Here is a 24,213-nt window from a genome sequence, read left to right as displayed (position 1 = left end):
CCGGAGCTGCTAACCTTCCCCATTTAACCTCTCAGGCTTAGTAGCATGTTAACCAGAGCTACTCAGCTTGTTTGATGGAGATGACTCACTCAAAGTGGGCTCAGTATGTGGGTAGAGTGAGTTCACATCTACTGCAAAATACCACATAAATATATCCATGGAAAATAGAGTGTAAGTGGGAAGGTTGGGGTGTTGCTGAGAAACACAGCTCCCCAGTATCTTTCCTCTGATACCCCCATGTCTGGGGCTGAAAGGCAAATAATACCTGCACATACTGAAGCTGGATTCCCAGCATCTATGTCAGCAAGGGTGGGCAGTTCCTTCTACTGCAATTGCATACCAACCGAAGAAATGCAGGAACAGCCCTAGAAGGTTACACCAAGGTCCATCTAACCTGTATCATGGCTATAGTGGTGGCCAGAAGCAAAAGCAAAGGAGTATTGGTTTAAAGGAACCCTCCTCCAGAAGACCTGCCTGCTTTGCCTATTGGACAGACAGGGGCTGTCTCTCTACATAGTACACTTGAGGTTGCAGCTGCACCTGAAGTAACCCACACTCTTAAATAAGTTCTCTAGCAATGCACAGATAGACCATACAGAATCAGAGACAGAGAGAAATAAGGACAAGGAATAGGCTTTGGAGAGAAATGTTCTTTTTGTTGATTAAGCATATATAAAACCTATAATGCTGCTGATCCATCTTGCTTTAGGGGAATGGCAAGAGGAAGGTTAAACAGACCTCTTCTGGGTTATATGTGAAATACTGTAGTTGGAAATCTCACCTGCCATGTCATTTTTCAGGCTAGATGTTTGTAATGACCCATTCTGCTCTTAAAAATCAATAGTATAGGAGGTTCAGTTCAAATAGTCCCATTTAAAGTGTATGTTTCATATCACTCTTACTGCAAGATTTTAGTTCAGCCAACACAGTTATTAAAATGGATCACTTCGTACACTGCATATTATGCAAGCGATTAGTGGCTTTTAAAAGGAAAGGTTACTTTGCCCTGAAACTTGGCAAAACCTGCATAGTTAGTCTTCACCTATTCTCTTAACGCTGGAGGAGGAGAAAGCTCTCTCTGTGACACAGCGATCAAGACAAGCCCTGATGCAGACAGCTAGCATAGCATTGAATTTCCTTCCTGCAGCACTTCTGCAGTAATAGCTGCTGTAATTGTCCAAATCGTAACAAATCGCAGGAAAACATGGTACTTTTCTCACCCACATGTAGCCACCTTCTATTCATCAAAAGAAATTATCACTTTGCTACCATAGATGTGATTTATATATTACATGCCCTTGTGAACCTCAATAATGACAATTTCTCAGTCTCAAAAGAATTGAATTACAGAGCACAGGAGTGGGTTACAGAGAATCAGTCCAGCTACCTCCACAGCAGCCCATTTTAATCTGCTGGTTATCTTTCTCTTCAGGGGAAACTAGTTATTAAACTTTGGAGCAGCTGGCGTTTGTGTTATCTCTTACTTCAAGTGATGTTTTCCTGTTAGCTGCAAGCCCTGATGAAGATGAACCTGAGAAATTTAACACAGGATATGCACTCAAGCAAATGTTAACTTTTTTTTGTATCCATGCAACACTGCCTTTGCATTTGCTTATTTACAAAGCACACAGGCCACACCATCATGTCTCATCTATATCTTGGCTCTTGCAGTGTTGGACAGCAATGAAGACCTAAATCTAAATAAATATTTCTAGCCAAAAAGTTCCATGGTTTGACAGCAAGTGGTGAAACAATACACATGATGACAACCATTTTACGGAACAAGAATTTCTTCCCTGCACGTAGGTAGAAGCATTGCCAGGTTTGATTGGTGTAAAACAGGGGCTAACTTGACTAAGAAAAGTGAAGAGTTTAGGTCAGATATCTGACTGAATCTCAGCCCAGTGAAGCCTCACATAAACTCATCATTTCTTTCCAGCAGAGATGCAGAATAAGATTCCATGGGACTTGGCTTGCTTTGTCAATAGCTGCGTTACCATGAGGCACTACCCAGTCCTACACTAGAGAATATTCACATTCCTCTGCACAGATTCCTACAAAATTTCCAACACTCGGCTCCTCCCTTTAGTGTCGTGAGCAATGTGTCATGCTCAGCTTATCCATTATCTCCTTCTCCAGTAGGAATAAAGCTCTTTATGTTGTAATCCATCAGCAACTGAGCAAACATAAGCTGGGCTCAGCACTTGTTTGTTCATCCTACCTAATTTTCCAAGAAGGCAGAAAACGAGAATATTTCTGTGAGGTTCATTGACTGGGAAAGTGAGTTACAGGGCTGCCCAGCAGGTTGCACTTCACGGTACAAGAGCCATGTCCCAGACTTACACTCAAAGGGTTTGAAACTGCAAGCAGCTATATGGATTTTCTGGGAAGAGTTAGGCATTTTGCTGTGTGACTCACAGAAATCAGCATAGCAAAGGGAGAATAGAAATCCAGGACTTCAGCAGCTCTCTCTAAGAGCAGCACTTGGTCCTACACCACCCGCAGTGATCTCTGCTCAGGATTGTTATGTCTGAATCCTCTGCAGGACCCTGGTGCCTCAGCAGCTTTTTCTCACAATGGAGGGTGGAGAAGCTGATGCCATTTTTTTTCTAGAGGAGAAACACTTGGAGCAGTACATGATTACTGGAGCAATGACTGGAAGCTGTGTAGCCCTCTGCACCCAAGTGAGCATGCTGAGCAGCAATGAAAGATCCAACTGTGCCTTCTCCAAACGGCTACAGATGTTTAAATTTTTTGACATAAAGAGGAAGGGTTTCAGCTGGAAAGGCTGAAGACCCTTTCTCTTCCCCTAATTCTACACAGGTGTTTAGGGCATTTTAAAGACATGGGGGGAAACTGCTCTAAATCACATTGGTAGAAGGAATATTAAAAATAACTTCATCAGCTGCAGTAACCTTGAAGCTTTCAACAAAGTGAGACATGGGCAAAGAAAGTGGCATTGGTTGTCTCTTAGATGGGATTGGTTGTGTAGGACTATACCTTTACTGTCTCCTTCCCTTTTGTTTCCTTTATCTGACAGTTTCTAAGCACCCAGTTTGAGCAGTACCATAAATGAGAACAAAGGAGATGGAAGGAAGTACAGATGCTTGTAGTGGGATGGTGAAGAAGAGCTGTGCCAAGATCCTCAGGCACCACATGCCTCTCCAGCTCTGGTGGTACTTTGTAATGGATGGGAAGGTGTCAGCATGGTGCACATTATTATGCCTCATCCAGAAAACGGTTCTTTAGGGGGCAGCTTGCAGCCAACGTCAATCTGGCTGGAAAAGTAAGGGACTTCAGGTCATCTGCACATTGTCCCTCAGTGTTGCAGATGGTCTAGTCCACTGGGGTCCACAAAAACAACCTTTTTGTTCAGAAGGTGAAGTAGAGGAAAACAACAATGTAGGCCAGACCTTTCCTGAAAAAGAATATTCATGCTTCAGAGACATATAATTGATATACACAGAATCATAGAATGGTTTGGGTTGGAAAGGATCTTCAAAGCTCATCTAGTCCGACCCCTCCGCCATGAGCAGGGACATCTGCACCAGCTCAGGTTGCTCAGAGCCCCGTCCAGCCTGGCCTGGGATGTCTCCAGGGATGGGGCATGCACCACCAATCTGGGCAACCTGGGCCAGGGTTTCGCCACCTTCATTGTAAAAAATTTCTTCCTCATGTCTAGCCCTAAGTGATCACAGAATCTCAAGAAATTATATACTCCAAGAAAAAAATAAGGAGCACAACCTTATATGAGGGAACAGCTCCTCTGGGCTAAAGCATCTTTATTTGTCTGTTTTGTGCAAGTCTGTTTTTAAAGTGTTAGATGTTGCCAAATCTGGTAGCACAACAGAGGTATGGCTACCACAGCTCCAAGGTCTCAGGTTTAACCAGTAGGGAAGCTGAGCAGGTGTTCCCAGTAGGCACACATAAACATAATAGTTATATATATGTGTATGAATATATGCACATGGGGTTGACTGGCTACACAGATTGACACAAAAAATGCAGCACCCACACAAATTCCAACAGCATCAACAACCTCATCCTCTTGCCCTCTTTGGCTGACCAGGATGAAAGCCTATTATGGGGAAGTACACACACACACACACACATATATATATATATTCACAGTCTGGATTCACTAGTAACTGGCCTAAGACCATTAACTGGCCCTGGAACTCCTGGTCTCCCAGTTGCCTCACCCACAGGCAGACATACACATGCACAAACAGGTCTCTCCAGCAGCTGGTCCAGCGAGTGGCCCAGAAGTAACTTGACAGTGGTACTGCGAAGGTCTGCGGAAGAGGCATTGTGCCCAAGGATGCTTGCTGCATGCTGCAGCTTGGAAGTGATGGTGGAAGCCTGGGTGTTCCCCAGGAGCTGACACTGGACACAGAGCAAGCTCTGTAAGCCAGGACAGTCCTCAGCAGTGATTCAGCAGCAGGGGAGAGACATAGCCTCAGAGGCCTTGGATGGGTTTCTCACAACAATTGAGGGCAACATCTTAATTTTTAATCAAACATTTGGTTTAAGACCAGTGCAATTTGTTTACAACCTGCCTGACAGTCCCTGTAGTGTTTTTAGCCAACTTAAAAAGAAAAAAAAGGGCACTGCAATATAACCGCATACATTGGCAAACAGCACAGTGCCTTGACTTTACAACCTCAGCAGCAGCAGCTCTTCCAGGACTGAAGCACTGATGTTTCTCCCAAATGTTTGGGATGGGAATTACCTAAGGTGACTTTGTAATACCAGCTGACTAGTGCCAACTTTTAAAGTGATGACTACTGTGTAATCACAGTCCTTGGACTGGCACTTCAGCTTTCCTCAGTTTGTTTCCTTTTCCCTTTCTTTCCAAATGCAAATACATGTTGCTTGCCAGATTTCTTTTACAGGATCTCAGATCTCTTGTTACTGAAATAAATCATATAAATGACTTCTAAGCAACAATACTCTGCCTTCCTTGTGCCATAGTTATCCTGATCTAGGCTCAGTCTCACAACTGTAGATGAGGGATGAAAGTCTCTGTCAAATTTCGCACATCTAGTGACATGGCTTCATATGTGAACGTGATGAAGTTATTAGTGGCTTTCAAAATTGCCACCTAGCAGCTGAACCATTAGTATTGTCTGTGTGCAGGCTCTGCTGAGGCATGGATTTATCAGGCTGCTAGAAACAAAGGGCAGAGTTTCACTGCTGCTTTAAGTCAGCTTAACATGGCACAAAGGTTAAAAAGAAGAATCAGTCCTGCTCACTGATTAGTGCTACCCAGAGGTGCTCACCTCTGTTCCTCCCTTGTGCTGGTACTGTCCATCACACAAAAGCATAATGACTCAGGTCCATGACTTTATCTCACCTCGGCTATCCCAGAACAAATGAAAATAAATGAGATGTTTGGTTTTAAGCTAAATCAGTTCCTTAATCTTGGTTATGGCATGATTGTGCAAATGCTTACAAGGAAAGTGGGGACAAGGTAGGAGAAAAGCAGGACTGTGCTTTCTCTAGTGGTACAGGCCTAGACTGACCATGACCATAAGGGGACAGTAGTCCTCCCACTGGGGACACCTGCAGTGTCACACATGTTCCTGGTCGCCTGGCAGAGGAATTCATATGGAGGTACCGAACACTCTTCTGCCCCCTTTCCCTCTCTCCAGCTGTCCTTAATAGCAAAGTAAAATGCACCAGATTAAACTTCTCCTAGAAAATCTTCCTGAAGGGCCATAGGTTTACATAATGTGTCAGTGTCTCTGCAGTAGTTCAATACAAGGGAATCTTTAATAGCAGATATTTAAGGTCTGGTTTCTCCTCCTGCACTGCAATTGGTCAAGTGCAGGTCTGCTCATGAGGGGGGAAGGCACGCTGTTGGGAAACGGCTTTTAGGAGAAACTCTTCAAAATGATAATGAAAATGCCTACTTTCATTGTTTTACTCTACTTTTTCCAGGTTTTAAGATTTCTTTCCTGTGAGCGGCATCTTTTTTCAGAGTACACAACACTATCTGGAACAGTATGAAGTTATCCAGCTTATATACAACAGTGCTCTCATACTCTGCTTGATATTTCCCACTGGCAACATACACCCATTCATTTCTTGACTCATCCTTTTGCTAGCTATAATCCCATTGCATTTATTATTCATAGAATAATATGAATTCAGAAATACGTATTGGTGGCCTTTCTTATATCATCTTCAAATCAATCTTATTTTCCCCTCCATTCTTTAAACCAAGGGGGTTTTTATCAAATTAATTTTCCACTAAGGCTCATTTCATTTCACTTTGTATAATCTGGTATGTATGCCACAGAACAAGGAAAATATTCATGTCTATTTATATGCAATTAAATGGAAGTGATATATCCATTTCTTTTATAGATGGCTTTAATTTTCTCTGTAAAAGCACCTTACCACACTACAAGTCTTTGCAAAAGTGAAACATATTTCCCCAGAATGAAAATTTAAACTACCAAAGCATCAATATACCAGGTGGGAGTCTTTATTACTTTTTACCACATACCAGCTCTTTAGACCTATCAGTGCTGATACACACAAGTGTTAAGCTCACTAACAGTTAGAGAGATTTGTATGCAGATACATAGCAAAAAACTTAAATAAAATTGAGACTGTATGTTTTGCAATGGTATAACCTGACTCCAAGAGCTATCATAGTTTGGTAGGCACAAAGTGGCCCCATAGTTGAGGTCCCACTCCACCACAGCATGTCTAGTGTGAACTTAGGTAAGTAATTTTTACTCTGTGCCTATTTTCTCTAAAGTAAAATGGGGCCTCTAATACTTTCTAAAATTCCTCTAATGTGCAGAAAGAATATTCTTTGCCTTTATGGGGATCCCTCTGACCAGATGATCTCCTTTAGCTTTTTCTGCATCAAGCACGTGGCTCCTGACTGAACCAGAGAGTTTAAGTGATAGTGAATTTATCATGTCCCTAAATAAGCTTTTCCATTGTTTAACTACAAACACTGAGCCTTATTTTAGCTAAATTTGTCTAAATTCAACCCACTCTACAATATTAAAATACTGTTTCTTTCCACAAAAAGAATATCTGCATAGACTGTTGATTATTATAATCTAGTAATTTTAAAACCTTCAATATTTACCTTGGTAAAAAAACCACTACAATATAGTTTCTACTTCAGAAGTGCAATATAGAGAGATTGAGCCTTTCTGAGTTCTAAATGTGAGACAGGGCATCTTTCAAAATTCAAATTATTCTCCTATCTCTTTTGGTTCCTTAGGCTCCTATTTGGGGCATGCAATTTTGATTTCTTCAAGCAAAGAAAGAAAGGTTCCAGATGGAAACAGTCTTTGCTCCAATGTAGATACAATTAATTTTTAATCTGTCCGAGGCCTTTAAATAAAAGCTGCTTCTTCTGAGTCACTCTTGCTTGCTGCTGAAGAAATACAAAGGGCATTAGGGCTGTAAGGAGACTGATCTCCATTGCAGTTAGTCCATTTCCATATTTTAAATTTGTTTGTTGAGTCCTGATTGACCATGATCCTTCTAGGTAAGTGTTGTCATCCTGAAGGATTTATGGTTTATTCTTGATGTATCCCAGATTCAGTTCTTCCCATTTCCATTCCCTAAATAAAATTCCTGATGACTTTTGATTAGGTCTTCTTTCCTTTGTCACTCCTTGTATTCTCCACCACGCTTGCATCCCATCTGCTCTCTTCAGCTCTGCCAACCTTTCCCAAATGACGCCACTCTAGCTGGGATTGCTATACTAAAAAGTGTCTGTGTCTGGAAAATGTCACTCCTACCTATACAAATAACTAATTATCTGCTTTCCCTCTTTATCTACATGCTGAGTAGGAAAGTAACCAACCAGACTGCTGTAGGAGTCGGATAGATTTCTCACTCTCTGAACTTCTGCCCAGTACTTCTTTTACACAGAAGAAATATGGGGATTGGATATCACAAAACCCTAATCTGGTTCTTCAGATGTCTTTTTGTTACCTTCAGTCTCATTACATCAAGAAAGGGAGACAAAGTGGAGTAAAATGACCCTTCATTTGCTATTTAATTCATAGTCCAGGCTCTGAGGGCTGGGGTAGGACGTGGAGGTTCATATGAAGAGAACAAAATAGCAGTGGTTTGCCAAGATAACCAACAATTCTAGGGAGTTCAGGTCTGCTGCTCTGCCGCAAACCTGGCTTTTCTACCAGGAACTTTGTCATTCCACGAGGCAATCAACTAATTGCATCAGCATTTTGTCTCTCTGCATGTATCTTTAATTCTGCAGCCTTAAGCTCTTCCAAGTTTGCAGCTACTGAGCAAAGCATAGAAGTCTGTATTTTCCAGGTATTGAAAGCAAATAACTTACAACATGGCTGCTTCTCAGGAAATAGAAGAAAAACTTCTCTCAACAGTAAGTCGATCAGCAGCTATTGATGGGAGTACTGATTGCTCTCTGTCACGGAAATCACGTGCCCATTATCAGATAAAGCAACCATTTCTGTAGACCAAGGCACATGAAAGAATTGTCAGATGATCCATCATAGCTGTTCAGATGTTTCTCTTTGCCTGCAGGAGAAAGTAGCACTGCATGAAGGAGAGCATATTTGATGATAACTGCCTTAACTGTAGCGAGAGATTGAGAAAGCACCTTATTTGAGAGAAAAAGTATCCTACACTGTGTATTTCAGTGGTCCCAGCACTCTGAAACAAAAGAGAGTGTGATTATTTTCTCCAGATATACCTTTCCCTTTTGGCCCAAGTTTTTCAGTTAAGGAAAATCCCCAAGGATGGGAGCACTGTGCTAATGTCACTACCTGGCTGATAGCAAAAGCCATAGGCTACTTGAGGATTTCAGTTTTCCTTTAAAAATGTATGAAGGGAGTTAACAGCCTCAGCTGGGGAGTCATAAAATGTAACTGTCTGATATGAAATGGTTTATGGTGCCCAACAAGAACTATTTGTACTTCAAAGAAGAGATGTAGCTTAAGTCATACCCTTTCCATGGATTTTCTCCCCAATTGGATGCAACTGGGAGGTTTCTTCTTCCACTCAGCTGTGAAACTTCTCCTGAAATAACTTTGCTTACAAAATATGAGCAAGGCAGGGAAATGGCAGTGCCTCCCTTTTAAAAGGAGAAATACAAACAGGTGAGAATGTAAAAAAGTACTGCTGATATATTAAATTTGTCAGTTTTCTCAGGCAAAAGAAGAAAAACATGAATATCACCATCGTGCATTATCTTGCCAAGGCAAAATGAGCATTGTGAACCCATCTTACTGAACAAGCTGGGAACAAGATTTTAAATGAAAAGAACAAACGTAACTTCATCCGACTGCTTTAATAGCATGCAGAATATGATTCTAAACTTTCAAAGTGTCCAAATAAAAAGACGAGATAAATGCACAGGGCCAGCTCTTCTAAAGGGAGTAGTAGAAAGTGTGACTCTTTAAAACCTTAACAGATGTTTCTGAGATTTCTACAGTGGCATACAGATATGTTAGAAGAAAGAGATTTCAGTAAAGATTACATGACTTTATGCTGGCTAAAGGAGAGAATTGTTCATAAACAACCCAATGAATTGTGCAACATATCTTGTACATCAGCACAACTCATCATATCGGTATCAGAGGCATACGATTGCATCTAAATCTAAAGATCAGCTGCAAGGATAGACAATTCAATGCTCCTACTACTGCTAAGGAAAGCTCAATATCTAATATAGGAACCAAACAGCAAAAGAGGGAATGCAAAAGTACGTATGTTCATTTCCATGGAAATGCTTTGCATTTGCATTCTGTTTGAAATATTACTGGCCTAAGGATTCTTCTTGAAACTGCTTATGAAACTGCAACATTTAAGTCATCCAGAGAGGATGCTGCATTTCAGGGCATGCCATACGAAGCTATTTCAGGCAAATGACGACTTGCAGCTCTGAACCATGTGTTCATCAGCCCTCCAGATTTTCAGAATGTGGCTTCTCAGCATCTTCTAAAAAATCAGACCCCAAGAAGTACCTTTAAACATTCAAAGGTTAGTGTATGGATGGTCACAAGATTTTGAAAGTCTGATCCAGGTCCTGTATCTGCCTTCTTCTAAAAATATTACCATGTCCCCATAACCAAAGTATCTCTGTACCTCTAACGGCCCTGTACTGCAGAGGAGAACTACCTGAGCTCACATCTACAAGTGCTGGGAAAACAAGACACCGACAGTAGGGGTGCCTTGCCCAAGACATGAGTAAAAGCCAGGCAGGGAAAGGACTGGGTTCCAACACACACCCCTACTCCCTACAAGCTACATTAATGCCCTGGTTTCCTTTTTATTCTATGTCTTTTTAAAAATATTACTGAATTTCCCTCTGTTGTTTTCCAAAGATGTAATCTGATTACAGAGTTTCTATTCAAACTTTCTTGTGATAACTGCAGCTGAAGCCTTGATATCATTGTTTAAATTTATCCATCTGAAAGCTTCAGCTGAACATTATTATTCTGACAAGAATTTTTCTAGACAGGGCTGATGAAATTAACTGAAGATGAGAGCCACAAATGAAGATTTTAATCAAGATTAATACCTGCATTGTTAAGGGCTGACAAGGTGTATGAACATAGTGATGCTTTCATCTATTAAATCTTTTGATCTTAAAAGAAGAACCAAGGCTTTGTCCCTACCTCTGTTTTGATGAGTGTGAGAGGGCTTTAATTTAATGGGGTAAGCATTTCTCAACATTTCTGTCCAAAGATAGGAGGTAAAATTCTACCAGCAGAATCCCTCGATGCTCTGCAGAGATCCTGATACTGCTGAGTACTTGCACTTAGGGTATGTGTTTCTGAGAAAACCTGAGTCCCTGAACAGCTGGTTATTAAATCCAAGATGGGGGGAAAGTCTGTGTCCTCCATTCAGAGATGAGTGTCAGGGAGCAGCAACTCTTGAGCCAAGATCTCAGTTAAAGTACAATTTACAGGTCTCTTTAGACCATTTCCACCTCTTGTAACTGATAAATGAATTCAGTGATGACTCCCTGAGCTTGATCCCTCCTACCAATATCTTCTGATCAAGCATGGGATCACCTTTCTTCATGCACCTGCATCTGCTCTCCTTACAGCATCTTCCCACCTCCTCTTTTCCAACCTGGCACATCAAGTATCTGCTGACAAGCCAAGGTCGCCCTGTAAACAGCAAGGGATCAGGCGAAGGATCTAAGGATTGAAACAAAGTGAAGAGTTGAACAGACAAAGCCCAGACACAAAGCAGGAGAACTGAGAATGTTTTGGAGGATTAATTTTGCTTTCCAAACACATGCAGTAGTTGACTTGAAAATGTCGATATCAACTCTTCCCATACTGCAGCCTTTGAGCATTCTGCCTCCAAGTTATAGAACAGACATACAGCCCCGCACTGACAGACAGCTAATGGGAGAAACTTTGGCAGAGAAAAATGAAAGGAGCAGCTGAGGTCAGAGGTATGGTTAACAGCTGCTATGGGGTTTATGTGGCAAGTTTTTGGTAGCAAGTGGGCTGCAGGTGTGGCTTCTGTGAGAAGATGACAGAATCTGCCCTCATCTCAGACAGAGTCAATGCCAGTTGGCTCCAAGACAGACCCATTGGCCAAAGCTGAGTCCATCAGTGACAGTGGTAGCTCCTCTATGAAAATATATTTAAGAAAGAGTAAAAAAACAAATCTGTGCAACAGTAGCTGAGAGGAGAGAGAATATGTAAAACAACTGTGCAGACATCAAGATTAGTGAAGAAGCTATAGCTGGGGAAAGACTCTTTCCTGACAGGTGACCTGCTTCATGAAGTTTTTGGGCTCATATAGCTTATCACTTCTTCCTCAGATGTTTTTACCTCTTTGGTGATGTCAAACAACCATGGTGTAGCCATACTTTAATCAGAGAATCATAGAATCGTTTTGGTTGGAAGAGACCCTCAGGATCATCGAGTCCAACCATAACCATGTCCATAAGTACTTCATCTAAATGCTTTTTAAACACCTCTAGGGATGGTGACTCCACCAGTTCCCTGGGCAGCCTGTTCCACCCTTGGTAACAGTGGATAGAAGATAGAGGACTGACCAGCTGGCAACAAGACCATCCAAAACTAGCCATAAACGTTTCTGAGGAGGAAAGACTGAGATCTTTAATCTTTCTCTCTATCCTTCACAAACATGTGAATTACCGAGCAGAAATTGCAGTCAGGTCACAATGAGACATTGAATCGCATTTATGGAATTTAAAAGCATATTTAGCCTTTTTGCAGCTCTGCAGGCCTTCGCTTTTTGTAGGTTTGTGTAGGAACTCAGGACTGAAGTAGCTAACCCTGAATGATTCGGAAAACACTATGCACAAATAAACACAAGTCATTGCATGCAATTCTGTCCCCAGGGTTCATGAAAAAAAATCAACACTTCTTTTTTAATCTTCAGGAAGAAAAGTTCTGGCAATTTCCGCCATTAATAGACATATTTCTTCTTCTACAGCATTTTTGAGCGATGGTTAAGAAGACACAGGCCCATGCTAGAAGTTTACCCAGCAGCCAACGCACCCATTGGGCACAATCGAGAAAATTACATGGTCCCCTTTATACCCCTTTACAGAAATGGAGAATTTTTTAAATCCTCAAGGGAGCTGGGGTATGACTACGAGTATCTGCAAGAACCAGGTAATGTTACTGTTTGGGGTAAATACCATTTTTTTGCCTATAACCTGGAATACGTCTGTTATATGAGAAGATATTAAAAAATCTTTATATTCGAAATTTTTCCCTGAATAGAGTCACAAATTGTAGCTGCTTGTTTTCATATTTCTGGTCTGATGTAGAGCCAACACAGAACCGTTGTGATTGGAAAAGACCTTTAAGATCGTGGAGTCCAATCGCTAACCTAGCACTGCCAAGTCCACCTTTAAACCATGTCTAATCAAAAATCAGTAACCGACATCAATCCTACCTATCCTAGCCTATTAAGGGCAGAATCTGACCCAAATGCTCAGCTCATGATCAAAATTGGAGAGAAAAAGTGCTGGAATTTGAGTCTGCCATTTGCCCAGTTCAGCTGTTGCTGTGCAACACAAGTGGGAATCAGTGGGATTTTCCAATTTCTGGATATGGTTTAAAGGAGGACAGATGCAAGCTCATTTCTGGTTTACAAATGTAATCTGATGACTTAAATACCCAGAGTAAAATTCACCTCAAGGTCTCTGCAGCATTTAAAACTGTTCCATTGACTTTGTACTTGCCCTATGTTTATTCACACAGAATGCAAGTGAATCATTCATTTAATCAGATGAATTTTGCACTATTTAGTGATGGCTTTGACTTGCATTGCTGTTCAGAGGTAGTTTTGACTTGGGCATCTTGGCCACCCACAGGCACAAGGAGGACAGGCCCTTGGGACTGTAGCTAACGTGGAACATCAGGTAGACCAGGTCTCATGCTCATACTAGTGAACCTCATAGTTTTGCTTGAGTAGTACCAGTTTCCTTATAGTTTAGGGAAGGTTTAAATTCTGTTAAAGATAAAACATTACTTGGAACTGATTGCTCAGATATTTTGGCCCAATCCTTTACAAATCTGGGCCATTAGAATGATCAGATCTCTTACGTCCACCACTGCCAAAAGCTAGCCAGGATGTGGGATGCAGTTATCCAATGCAGAGCATTGGCCACTGAACAAGTAGGTTACTGGACATGTTTGCTTTCCCTGTTTGAGGCAGAAAACTTTCTGCGAACGTGCCTCTTTTATTAAAAGACAATTAAGAGCTGCAAGTCCAATAACTATCTAGGAAAAGCACCAGGGACTTTTTGGCAACGCTAGCATTCTCATAGCTTGCCTTTTTATCTTTATCAAAACAATATCAGTTCTCAGGGCATTCCTGCTTTTCAGATAGACTTCGATTACTAATGGGGGTGTAACATTTATGCATACTTAATAAACTGTCCAGTCATGCATTTATCTTGTGCATTTACCTCTCCAGTAAAATCTAGCTAGTGATTTACAGTCATCCAGAAAACACTTTTTTGGACTATTTTATGTGTAATGAAAAGAAGCTGTAAATCTTCTATAATTGTTAAGGTCATTTTAGTGCTATAACCCAGAGACAGAAGTCAATATTTCTCCTAATATACCATAAATAATTTGGTCAACCCCAATTATTCAGAAAGAAAATAATCTAATAAATGCATCAAATATATTCTCAAAATTATTTTGGTCTGATTAGTAGCAGTTTTGCCTTTTTGTTCATGTTTCCATAATTTAATTCCTGATCAAACCCAGAAATATTCACAAATATGTTTAATGAAAGCCGCTAGTTTACTAAAATAATATTATTCCTAGAATTGTAACACTTTAAAAAGTGCAAAACACCACATCTTCAGAAATATTGGGTCCTGAATTGGTATTGCAAAACGAAGCAAGTGGTAAACCATTTACCATCTAACGATTCACTTCTGTTGAGTCCTGGTGTCTTCCCTTTTCCCAGGGGAGCACACAGTCCTCAGAAAACAAAACTCTTACTAAATTCTGCCCACATAGAACACAGAGGTTAGGAAGGTAGTTCCTTAATTATTTTGAAAGATCAACACAAAGAGTGAAATTCAGCCTCGTTTAGAAAGCCCAGATAACCCTCGGAAATCACTCAACTCCTTGTTAATCTCACTGAGAAGAGAGCTTAAGCTATTTCTTATCTGAAGGGAAGAACTCGTTACAAATGGAAATGGGCTGGAATCTCAAAAAGCAGATTTTCTCAGTACTCCAAGTGTTTAAACCCAGAATTTTCTCCAGATAGGAATGATGGGTCCCTGTTCAGAGCAACACAGGAGTAAATGGGAACTTCTTGATAGAGGAGCTGATGCAGGAAAACCTGCCAATTCTTCCTGAAAGCTCCCGTGTACTCAAGGTAAAGTCTGTGACTGGCAGCCAGGAGTTAATGGACAAATAAGAAAAAGTTACAAAAGGAAAAAAAATAAACCATAGCAGTGAAGATCTGGGTGGTTGAGAAGAAGCAGCATGTCTGCAGATCTTCCAAATGAAAAGGAAGAGGAAAGGCAGAGGAAAAGGACAGGACAGAGTGAGGAATGAGCACACTAGCCAGATCTTGTTTGCTTATAGAGGAAGGAGCTGGAGGAAAGCATCAAGGGCAGGAGTTCTGAGTTACACCACCAGCAACCTAGTAGAGATGAAGCAGGACTATGCAGAGCACACTGAGGCTGGTTATAAGAAATAAACCTTGGAAATAATCCAATGACAAAATGGCATTTTAATGCTAAATTATATCATTGCTGTTCTCCGGAGGAAAAGCTGATGCCTGGAGCCCTGCTTTCCACTGGAAAGCAAATCAGCGTGTGACAGTAAGTGGTTATTTTAATTGCAGCTTCATTTATTTTTATACATATGACAGCCCTGAAGCAGAAGTGGTCACAAACAGTGTGCATAGAAATCCATCCCTCAGGAATCAAAGACACATGTCAGAATCTAGTTACTGCAGAGCTGATCTGAGCAGAAACTGGAGCAGACACCCAGCTTTCCTTGACACGAGAGCCGTGAACTGTAAAAATACCACAACCCGCACGGCTTACCGAAAGCAAACATTTGCTAGCATCAATAAAAAAGATTGGGAAGACTAATGGCACCACCTAGCAATAGCTGTCAAAACAATTTTCGATGGAAAGAGCTGTTCCAAGCACTTGCATTTCAGGGCCTGGACTAAGTATTTTCTATTCTTTTTTCCTTCCAGAAATAGGAATAGATAAATTCATAGATACAGCCTTGACTTTTCCCCAGAAAATCTTCCTCTGTCAGTGGGAACAATTTGACGACCACTACATGTGTACCTGGGTGATTCACATGTTTTTTTTGAAAAGCAGACAGCTACACAATTATACACCCAGGAATCTAACCATCAGTTGCAATTTTTGAACACCTTAACTGGGGATCTTTGACACTCAGGGCAAAGAAAGGATAAGAGCATTGTGATTACAATGCAGAACGCCAGGTTGCTCATGGGTGTGTTGCAGAAGGAGAGCTCAGACCCAGAGTCTGACAGTAGCTCATTTTTATTTCTGTTTTTTCCAGCAATTTGTTTACAAAATCACATCCATTTATGTACAAATATGGTTCCACCATGGAGGGACTCTGCTGAGTCTCCCAACTTAGGAGCACACATTGTTGGCCACAATGTGAAAGGGCAATGTTATGCATGTAAAAGCAATAAATAGTAACAATAAAATAGTGACATGCACAATAAAATGTGGATGTTGGGACAATAGAAAGTAATTAAAGGTGACAATACTTGAGAAATGCTGCCTTGGAAAGTGGATTACATCTATGAATTAAATGAAAGAAGAGAAGGGAGCATTTTTTTCCCTGGGTTTTCTTCAGGCGAAGATAAGGAGGTGTAGATTAAGGTTAATTAAAACAGGAGGAGAGAAAACAGGATGCAAAAATATATTTCTCAGGAAGAAGAGTATAAGCAGATATTTTGACAATTATATAGTGGTGTTTAATGGAGGAACAGAAATATGGATTTTAAAAACGGAGGTGTTTTGTTTTCCTGGGAGCCATTTAGGGTTGGGAGACTATATTTTGGTGAGTTGTTAACACCCTAGTAGCATACACTGTGGTGATATCAGGCATCCTATAGCCAGATCTCACCTCTTCTTTTGAGAAATTTATATAAGCAAACTGTGAAAGAGTGCTTATGAAGTGCAAGTGTTAACTGAAGTTGTCAAACAAAAAGTAAACAGTAATGCCCTATAAATATACTCAGGAATATTTGATTTATCTCCTTTCAATAGCCCAAAGTAATCAATTTTTGCTAGTTATCTGCTCTGCAGATGTGCTCTCATTGCCCGTGAGTGGGCAGGACTTCACAGCAATGTTACTGCACAGAAAGTAACAGACAGAGACAACTCTAATCAACTTCAGCACTGAAAAATGTATTATAAAGCTGTTGTTAGCCATGCAGGAATAGTCTGGTTCTCACTGTTTCCAGAGACAGTCACATGATGAAGCGTGTGTCATAGTTTCCTGATTTACCCACCTTGGGCAAAAGGCAGAACTGAAAGGGAGCAGCTTGAGTTTACACCAGTAGATACTGTAGTTCTACCATAAACAATGCACTACCACCCATTGCAGTTCAGAGATAGTGCACTATGGCTGACAGTCTTCTCCAGACTTTCTCTCATTCTTCTCAGAAGACAACATTACAAAAGACTTTCCAAGGTGTAATAATGAGGAACCCTTGATTAAGTTAGTGGGAGCTGTGAACTTTAAACACTGCAGAGAAAAGTGATCCTGCCTTAAGACAGACGAAGGGGCTCAATAACTTGGATCCCTCCTAGTTCATCTTCCTAGTTTTTGATTGTGGAAGTCTCACTGGTATTTCCTTTCACCACCCAGTAGTGGAGCATACACACACAAGAAATGGCAGAAACCAAATAGAAATTACTTGCCCACCAGGATAAGAAAAAATTGCAACCTTGACCTAGTAAAATACGTTTGTGCTGACTCAAGGTTTGCTTTAAAATCTGGTTCCCATTCACCAACCACGTTAGGGATAAAAAACCATGTAAAATCAAATAGCAAGTCTGCCAAAGTATCAGTGGGGCTATGGCAGAAGATAAATGACAGAAAATTTGGTTTGTTTATTTCTTGACTGGCCAGAGTTTTTTATTTCTAATTTGTGGAATTAATCTTGGAAAAACTTTGTCATCCTCTAGTTTACATAGAAGGAATATCTAAAATACATAAACATACTTTTTTATTTATTTTTTTTTTAAATTTTTTTTAATACTATGAGGCTTTTTTCATCCTTGGGATCCATGATATCAATAATGCAGTTTGACATTTCCATAAAAGGAAGCTCTCAGGATGCCCAGCAATAGATTTGCCATAATACATTTCTTCAGCCATCAAGGAAAGTCCACATTATTACCCTAAATAGAGGAGACACACACTGTTTCACCTTAAAATTACACTGTTGTTGCTTCCTACCCTCTCAATGACATCCAGCAAGCCCCACAAAATGGATTTCTTGATATTTTAAAATTGCATTAAAAATATATATGTGATGTAATAAGAGCAAGGAATTATCTGTTGCTACTAGCTAGAGCTAACACTCTCTTTGAGAAGAAAGAGTATCTCAAGAGTTGAACTCTAAGACCATGGCTAAGGTTAATCACTCATATTTTCTTAACAGAAAGAGCAAGATGAGGAGATACTGGTATTAGTGACTAATGGGAGGGTAGATATCAAGCAACAGCCTGACCTGGCTTCTTCTTGTTTTGTCATGAACCTATTGACTGAAAGGGCAGTTTTAATTGATGTTCATGGCCGTTTCCAGGGAGGATTATAACTCCAATCAAGCACTGCTATAAAAGGAAGGCAGTTGGTATTGTCTAATGTCTCCCACAAAGCAGACGTGTGTTGTCCCCACCACCACCACTCTGTTGACACTTTTTTCCACAGTTACTGCACTCTTGGGCCTTGCACAGTTAGAGATTGAAGAACTATGGTGAAGGAATACTTGAAATCCCAGTTTGCATTATTTTGGCTGGACAGCCAGTCCAGTCATAGTTCACTGTTGTGTTACATTCACAGGTTAACAAATTACAGGGTGTCCTGGGGTGCTCCATCCTCTGACACCCAAGAATTGCCATGACAACTCCATGATAGCTATGTCAAACACCTTTTGTGCAGCAAAGGATGCACAGTAGATGCCAGGAGGTGGCTTTTGACTTTGGGCTCATTACGGAAACTGTACAGACTGAGGCTGAAAGCAACAGAAGGGCATGTTTCATTGATTATCAGGATACAATAAAATATATCAATCCCTTCTGAAAGGGCCTGATGTGAATTGTGACACTTCATAATCTCAAAGTCATGTTAAGTTTTACCAGGGACAAGACAGCTCAGACCTCCAACAAATATTGCTGGAGGAGATGGTTCAAGGACAAATTATGAATTTAAGATGTCGCTTAGAAAACCCTCATATCCCAGATATATTCTGCAAGGAAAAGAACTTTGTGATAATGCTCTTTTTTCCATAGCATTAAAACAGTATCTAGTTCTTGTTATGTATCAGTTTTCCTTTACCATCTGCATACTGCAGTTTAAATAGCCAGATTGTTTCTAATTGAAGCATTTTTTCAATATAAATATACAAGAGTTGAGTTAAAAAAACATAGGAGTTACAAAGTCAAGCACACCAAGTTAAGAAATGCCAGCATTAAAAGTTGTCTCTATAGCCATAACTCATGCTCCACCTCTACATGTATGCATTATCTTTAATTGCACACTATTTTTCGCCATACTCCCACCTCATTCACTACACAGAAGAGACAGTATTCATTAAGAACCAGATGCCCAATCCTTTTTTACTTATGATTTTTGTTTTCTCAGTTAAGCAGCATGTAGCCTGATGTACGATTTATTGCACACTTTTAAATTGCTACCCTGAAGAAGCTTCCTCTAACATTTTTTTTTAGTGCTGATCACTATAGCAGCTGCATCCTGCAGAAATACTAATTTATATTCACAATACAAAGGATTTAGTGAATGGTACTATACTCATTTGACAGATGAGAAATGAAAGATTAAAGAGATAATGTACCTCATACCCAGAGGTTTGCGGGGTTGACTCTGAAACATCAAGAACCTAATTTTTTTTGTAATTCTTAGTGTTATATAGCATTTATATGTCTAATGAGATCAGAAGCAGAAGGCTGAACATGCAGACTCTTGCAAATACAATCTCAGAATACAAAGTTGGATTAACTGGAAAATAAGGACCAGAAAAACAAGCAACTAAACATTCCCCAAAGTGAAGATGAATTGGAGGGACAAACAAGCTATATTCAGCCTAAATTCAGCCTAAATTTGAATTACATCTCAGAAAGTGCTTCAGACATCGAGTGCTAAGGCTAGCTTAACCTTAAAGGTGCTGCAAACCAAAACAATCTTTTCAGAGTACAGTGCACATAACAGCACAAACTCAGAAGCACCATGATCCAAGAAGATATATGGGATTACTTTTCTGGGCACCAGCGAAAATGCAAGATGGCAGGAAGATATTTATAACCTTTGTGGGGGGGTATACCATACTAAATATGGTTGAGTGCGCCTAAATCAGTCCGGATGCATGAACAGTATATAAAATAAACCATGTTAGGGCGTCCCTCCATAGGCGTCCCCTTTTCTTTCCCTAATAGATAGCAATTACAGCTACTAATAGTAACACCAGACAATAATTGGGAGAAGTGGATTCCAAACACTCCTTGGCCCAAGAGGACAGGTATTCTTATTTCTCAAGTGCGAGCCCTGTATGGCAGCTAGAAAAGTGCCACAGTGAGAGAAACAGAGACACAGACATACAGATTCATATGACAAAGCAAGAAGGCAACTCAATATCTAACCTGTGAGAAGCTGCCCTGGATTCATCAAAGAAAGAATTCTCCAATTCTTTCTTTAAGGATTTCTTGTGCAGAGAGTGATCAGAAAATAATTGTCTACTGCCTCACCTCACACAAGAACTATCGAGCAGGTGGCAGGTTTGAAATTAGTGAAAGGAAACAATTTTTTCCCACCCAACATGTGGTTAAGGCAAGGATCTCCTTGCTACAAGAAACTGTGATGAAAGTTCAAAGAGCAGCTAGAAAAGCTGATGGAAGGGAAAAGAAAATCTCTAATAACTGTTATACACAATGACACCACCTCTGGTTCAGGAAATTCTGGAGCTGCAAATTGTTGGAGATCGGGTAAGTATTTTTCTGACAGGATCATAATAGGCTTGACCTGTTCTTAAACTCTTCCTAGTACTCTACTTTGGTTATTGTTGCCAACAGGATGCTGAGCTAGCAAGAACTTTGGACATACTGTATCAAACTTTTTGCGTTATAGTCTTACAGTTTTGACAAAACCATGAAGAGCACTGGGAACAGTGAACTCTATTCTTGCCTTTAACAGAATGTTTGAGAAACAGACTACAAGGATCGAAGAGATTTGTTTAATACTTTTTGTGACCTTCAGACGACTTTTACCAATGTAGTCTCTTTTTTCATTCATCCTTCCAGTATTACCTGTTATAAAACTTCTATAAACTGACAGTTCATTGCATCATGTAAAAAGACCTTTATTTTTCTGTTAATTTTTTTTCCCCAGCACTTGGCTCTTTCCAGGAGTTTTTAATACCCTACCTTGAGCAAGCCCGTCAGATCTGGACTTGGTTGGTTGGAGCAGCTGTGATTGGAGCCATCATTACTGCTCTGCTCACAGGGCTCATTCTGGTCTGCCGGAAGAAAAGACAAAGAACTTCTTCAGAGATACAGCCCTTGCTCATAGAAAGAGAAGATTACAACAATATGTGTTATCAGTCCAATTTCTAGAGGCCTCCAGTAACTAAGTGATTTACTAAGGTGCTAATCAAGCATGCAGTGTTTGATTCACGTTTACAGATGTCTTGTTGAGGTGTGCTGCATAAGCAGGATGGGCAGTCATGCTCCTCAAGTCTCTTGTAACCTCCAGTGTTGTAGCATCTTATCAGATACACTCCTGCAAAAATCTCCCAGATCCAACCACACCACCCAAAGAACACTATGTATTTCCTGTGCTTGGTTAAATAATGCTGCTGTGAAACTAGACCAGCTTGTATGTTGGTGGCTTTGATGTAGAATTCTCTGCTCTTTTATTTGGTCTTTTACAACTGCAGGCTCTAAACCTGCAGCCCAGTCCATGTGTTCAGTGCATGGACTTAGTAAGAGGTGCCTGACTGCACCATCGGTGCTGCATTCAGTCTGTGTTTGAATGTAACGGCAGAAAGAGCTCTTTAGTGTGCAAAAGATGTGGTGCCTCTGAGCAGAGTAAATGACCCATAGGTACGTTTTTTCTTCTAGGATGGAAATGTTTTCCCTCCAGCTCCTGTAATGTCCTGTTTATCCTTGATTAAATGCCATCAGCAGCAGAAAGCAGGCTCTCAGATACCGCTTCTCTCTTGTCTCAAATGCTCTAGTTTGTTGTCTTCTATACCATCTTACATTTCTCTGGGGAGCTGAGTGTTTTTTAGAAGATGAAACCCAGTCTAACCATGTCCACCTCTCATTGCTCATATTATAGTTGAATTTTGGTTGCTCAGTATTCATGTATTCCACACAGATAACGGATACATAACAAAACGAGGTGTGGTGGGTTGACCTTGGCTGGATGCCAGGTGCCCACCAAAGCTGCTTTATCATTACGTTTCTCAGCTGGACAGGGGAGAAAAAATACAACAAAAGGCTCATGGTTCAAAATAAGGACATCGAGATCACTCAGCAATTACTGCCATGGGCAAAACAAACTCGACCTGGGAATATTAACTTAATTTATTGACAATTGAAAGTCAGAGTAAGATAATGAGAAATAAAACCAAATCTTAAAACACCTTCCCCCCACCCCTCCCTTCTTCCCGGGCTCAACTTCACTCCCGATTCCTCTACCTTTTACCCCCAAGAAGTGCAGGGCGATGGGGAATGGGGGTTGTGGTCAGTTCATCACATGTCGTCTCTGCTGCTCCTTCCTCCTCAGAGGAGAACTCCTCACACTCTTCCCCTGCTCCAGCATGGGGTCTTTCCCACAGGAGACAGTTCTCCATGAACTTCATCCGATTAAAATGTGAGGAAAAAGCTTCTGATACACACACAATGAAAAACACTCTGGTGCTCAGTGATTTTTCTAAAAACATTACTCGTTGTATTCAGTAACTGTGGGTTGACAAAAATGTTTAAATCTACTATGGGAACACACAAACAGTGGGAAGTCACAGTGGAGCTGAAGATATAAAGACCCATTAAATCTGTAGGGGGAGAGTGGAAATCCCAGGAGCTACCAGGGGCTTCCCAGGCAGAGAGGTGTCTCCTGAGGGGGTCTGGAGCTGGTAAGCTTTGGAGGGTCCCAAGTCCTGAAGTTAAAACGTGACAGGAATATGTTGGAGCCGTGCACCTTATAAATGCCAAATGTCCATCTCTGAGACAGTCTGAATGGCTGTGTCAATCTGAGACAGACTTCAAAAGAGCTGTGATCCCTGGTTGGGTGGATACCCTGGCAGGAAGATAACTCCTGTGTTTCACTGGGAATTCGTTGAAGGAAATGACTTTATGCAAAATATTTCCATGTCACTGAAGTGATGTTATCCTTTGAAAAGTTTTCCTGATAGAAAAATCCTAACTATATTAAGCAAATTTATCTCAGCCTTTGCAATATTGCACGGTGACAGAGTTTCATTTTCACATTGGTCAAGGTAATTTTTACCAAATGTCATGCTCTTGCAAAGCACACGGGCAACAAGTAATTTCTGATTCAAGTCCTCAGCTGTTGATGTCTTTGCCACAGAAGATCTTCACCAGTGTTTCCTGGGCCTCCCCTCTTTGGTCATGGCAAGTCACCATGCATGGGAGGATGAAAGTGGAGCTTTGGCTCATCGGGTCTTCTAAATCCTACTCTTTGCCAGCTCTTGATCATTCCTCCTTCCCCAAAAGCATGGAATGCATAATTCATACCTCGTGACCAAATGTGTGACCTATTACTGGAAGTCTCTTCATGTTCTACTCAGATCACCTACCCATTCCCAGGCAAGCTTTTTCATAGAAGAATTACTGTAGAATCATAGAACACTTTGGGTTGGAAGGGACCTTAAAGATCACCTAGTTCCAACCCCCCTGCCATGGCCAGGGACACCTTCCACAAGATCAGGTTTCTCAAAGCCCCATCCAACCTGGCATTGAACAACCTAACCTTGAACATTCCCTTTTCTTCAGTGAAAGATCTAGCAGCCTGTTTCCTTCCACTAGAAGTTTCATCACAGAAAACTCAACCTAGCTCTAACTGGTGAAAGGGAATTTGTATCCTCTTCATATTTGTAGGAATAGCCCCAAGAATTTTTGCCCTTTAATTCCCATTCATCATATGACTTAGAGACCACATCTGCTTTGAGAGGGAGCAAAGAACACAGTAGCCCTGTTTCAAACAGTCAGCATGATCTGTGGTAAGGAATAATAGTACACTGTATATTAATCTTAGTAACTAGGACAAAATTGATACAAGCAACACATGCTGGTTCTCTCCAACATTATGATTTTCTGCTTAGACCACTGGCCTGATGATAGTTTGGAATTAAAACTCTTCAGAAATGTATCTGACTCTGAGCATACGAAAACCCAGCTGGTCCTCTTTTCTGACCAAGTTGCTTGGATTCCTCCATAGTGGGAATTGAACA

The 24,213-nt window shown here is 40.7% G+C and overlaps 1 protein-coding gene across 1 annotated transcript in view; it reads left to right on the top strand.

Moving 5' to 3' along the window:
* The window catches only part of TYR (tyrosinase), a 50,664-nt gene extending 29,315 nt beyond the window's left edge, over positions 1–21,349 (top strand). Inside the window, exons 4-5 of the mRNA XM_065656005.1 lie at positions 12,451–12,632; positions 21,126–21,349. Of these exons, the coding sequence (XP_065512077.1) occupies positions 12,451–12,632; positions 21,126–21,349 (406 nt within the window). The remainder of the gene's footprint in view (positions 1–12,450; positions 12,633–21,125) is intronic.
* The last annotated feature ends 2,864 nt before the right edge of the window (positions 21,350–24,213 follow it).

Source organism: Caloenas nicobarica, chromosome 1 (genome assembly GCF_036013445.1).
Source record: "Caloenas nicobarica isolate bCalNic1 chromosome 1, bCalNic1.hap1, whole genome shotgun sequence".
NCBI lineage: Eukaryota > Metazoa > Chordata > Aves > Columbiformes > Columbidae > Caloenas > Caloenas nicobarica.
This window is presented reverse-complemented; position numbering and strand designations above follow the sequence as displayed.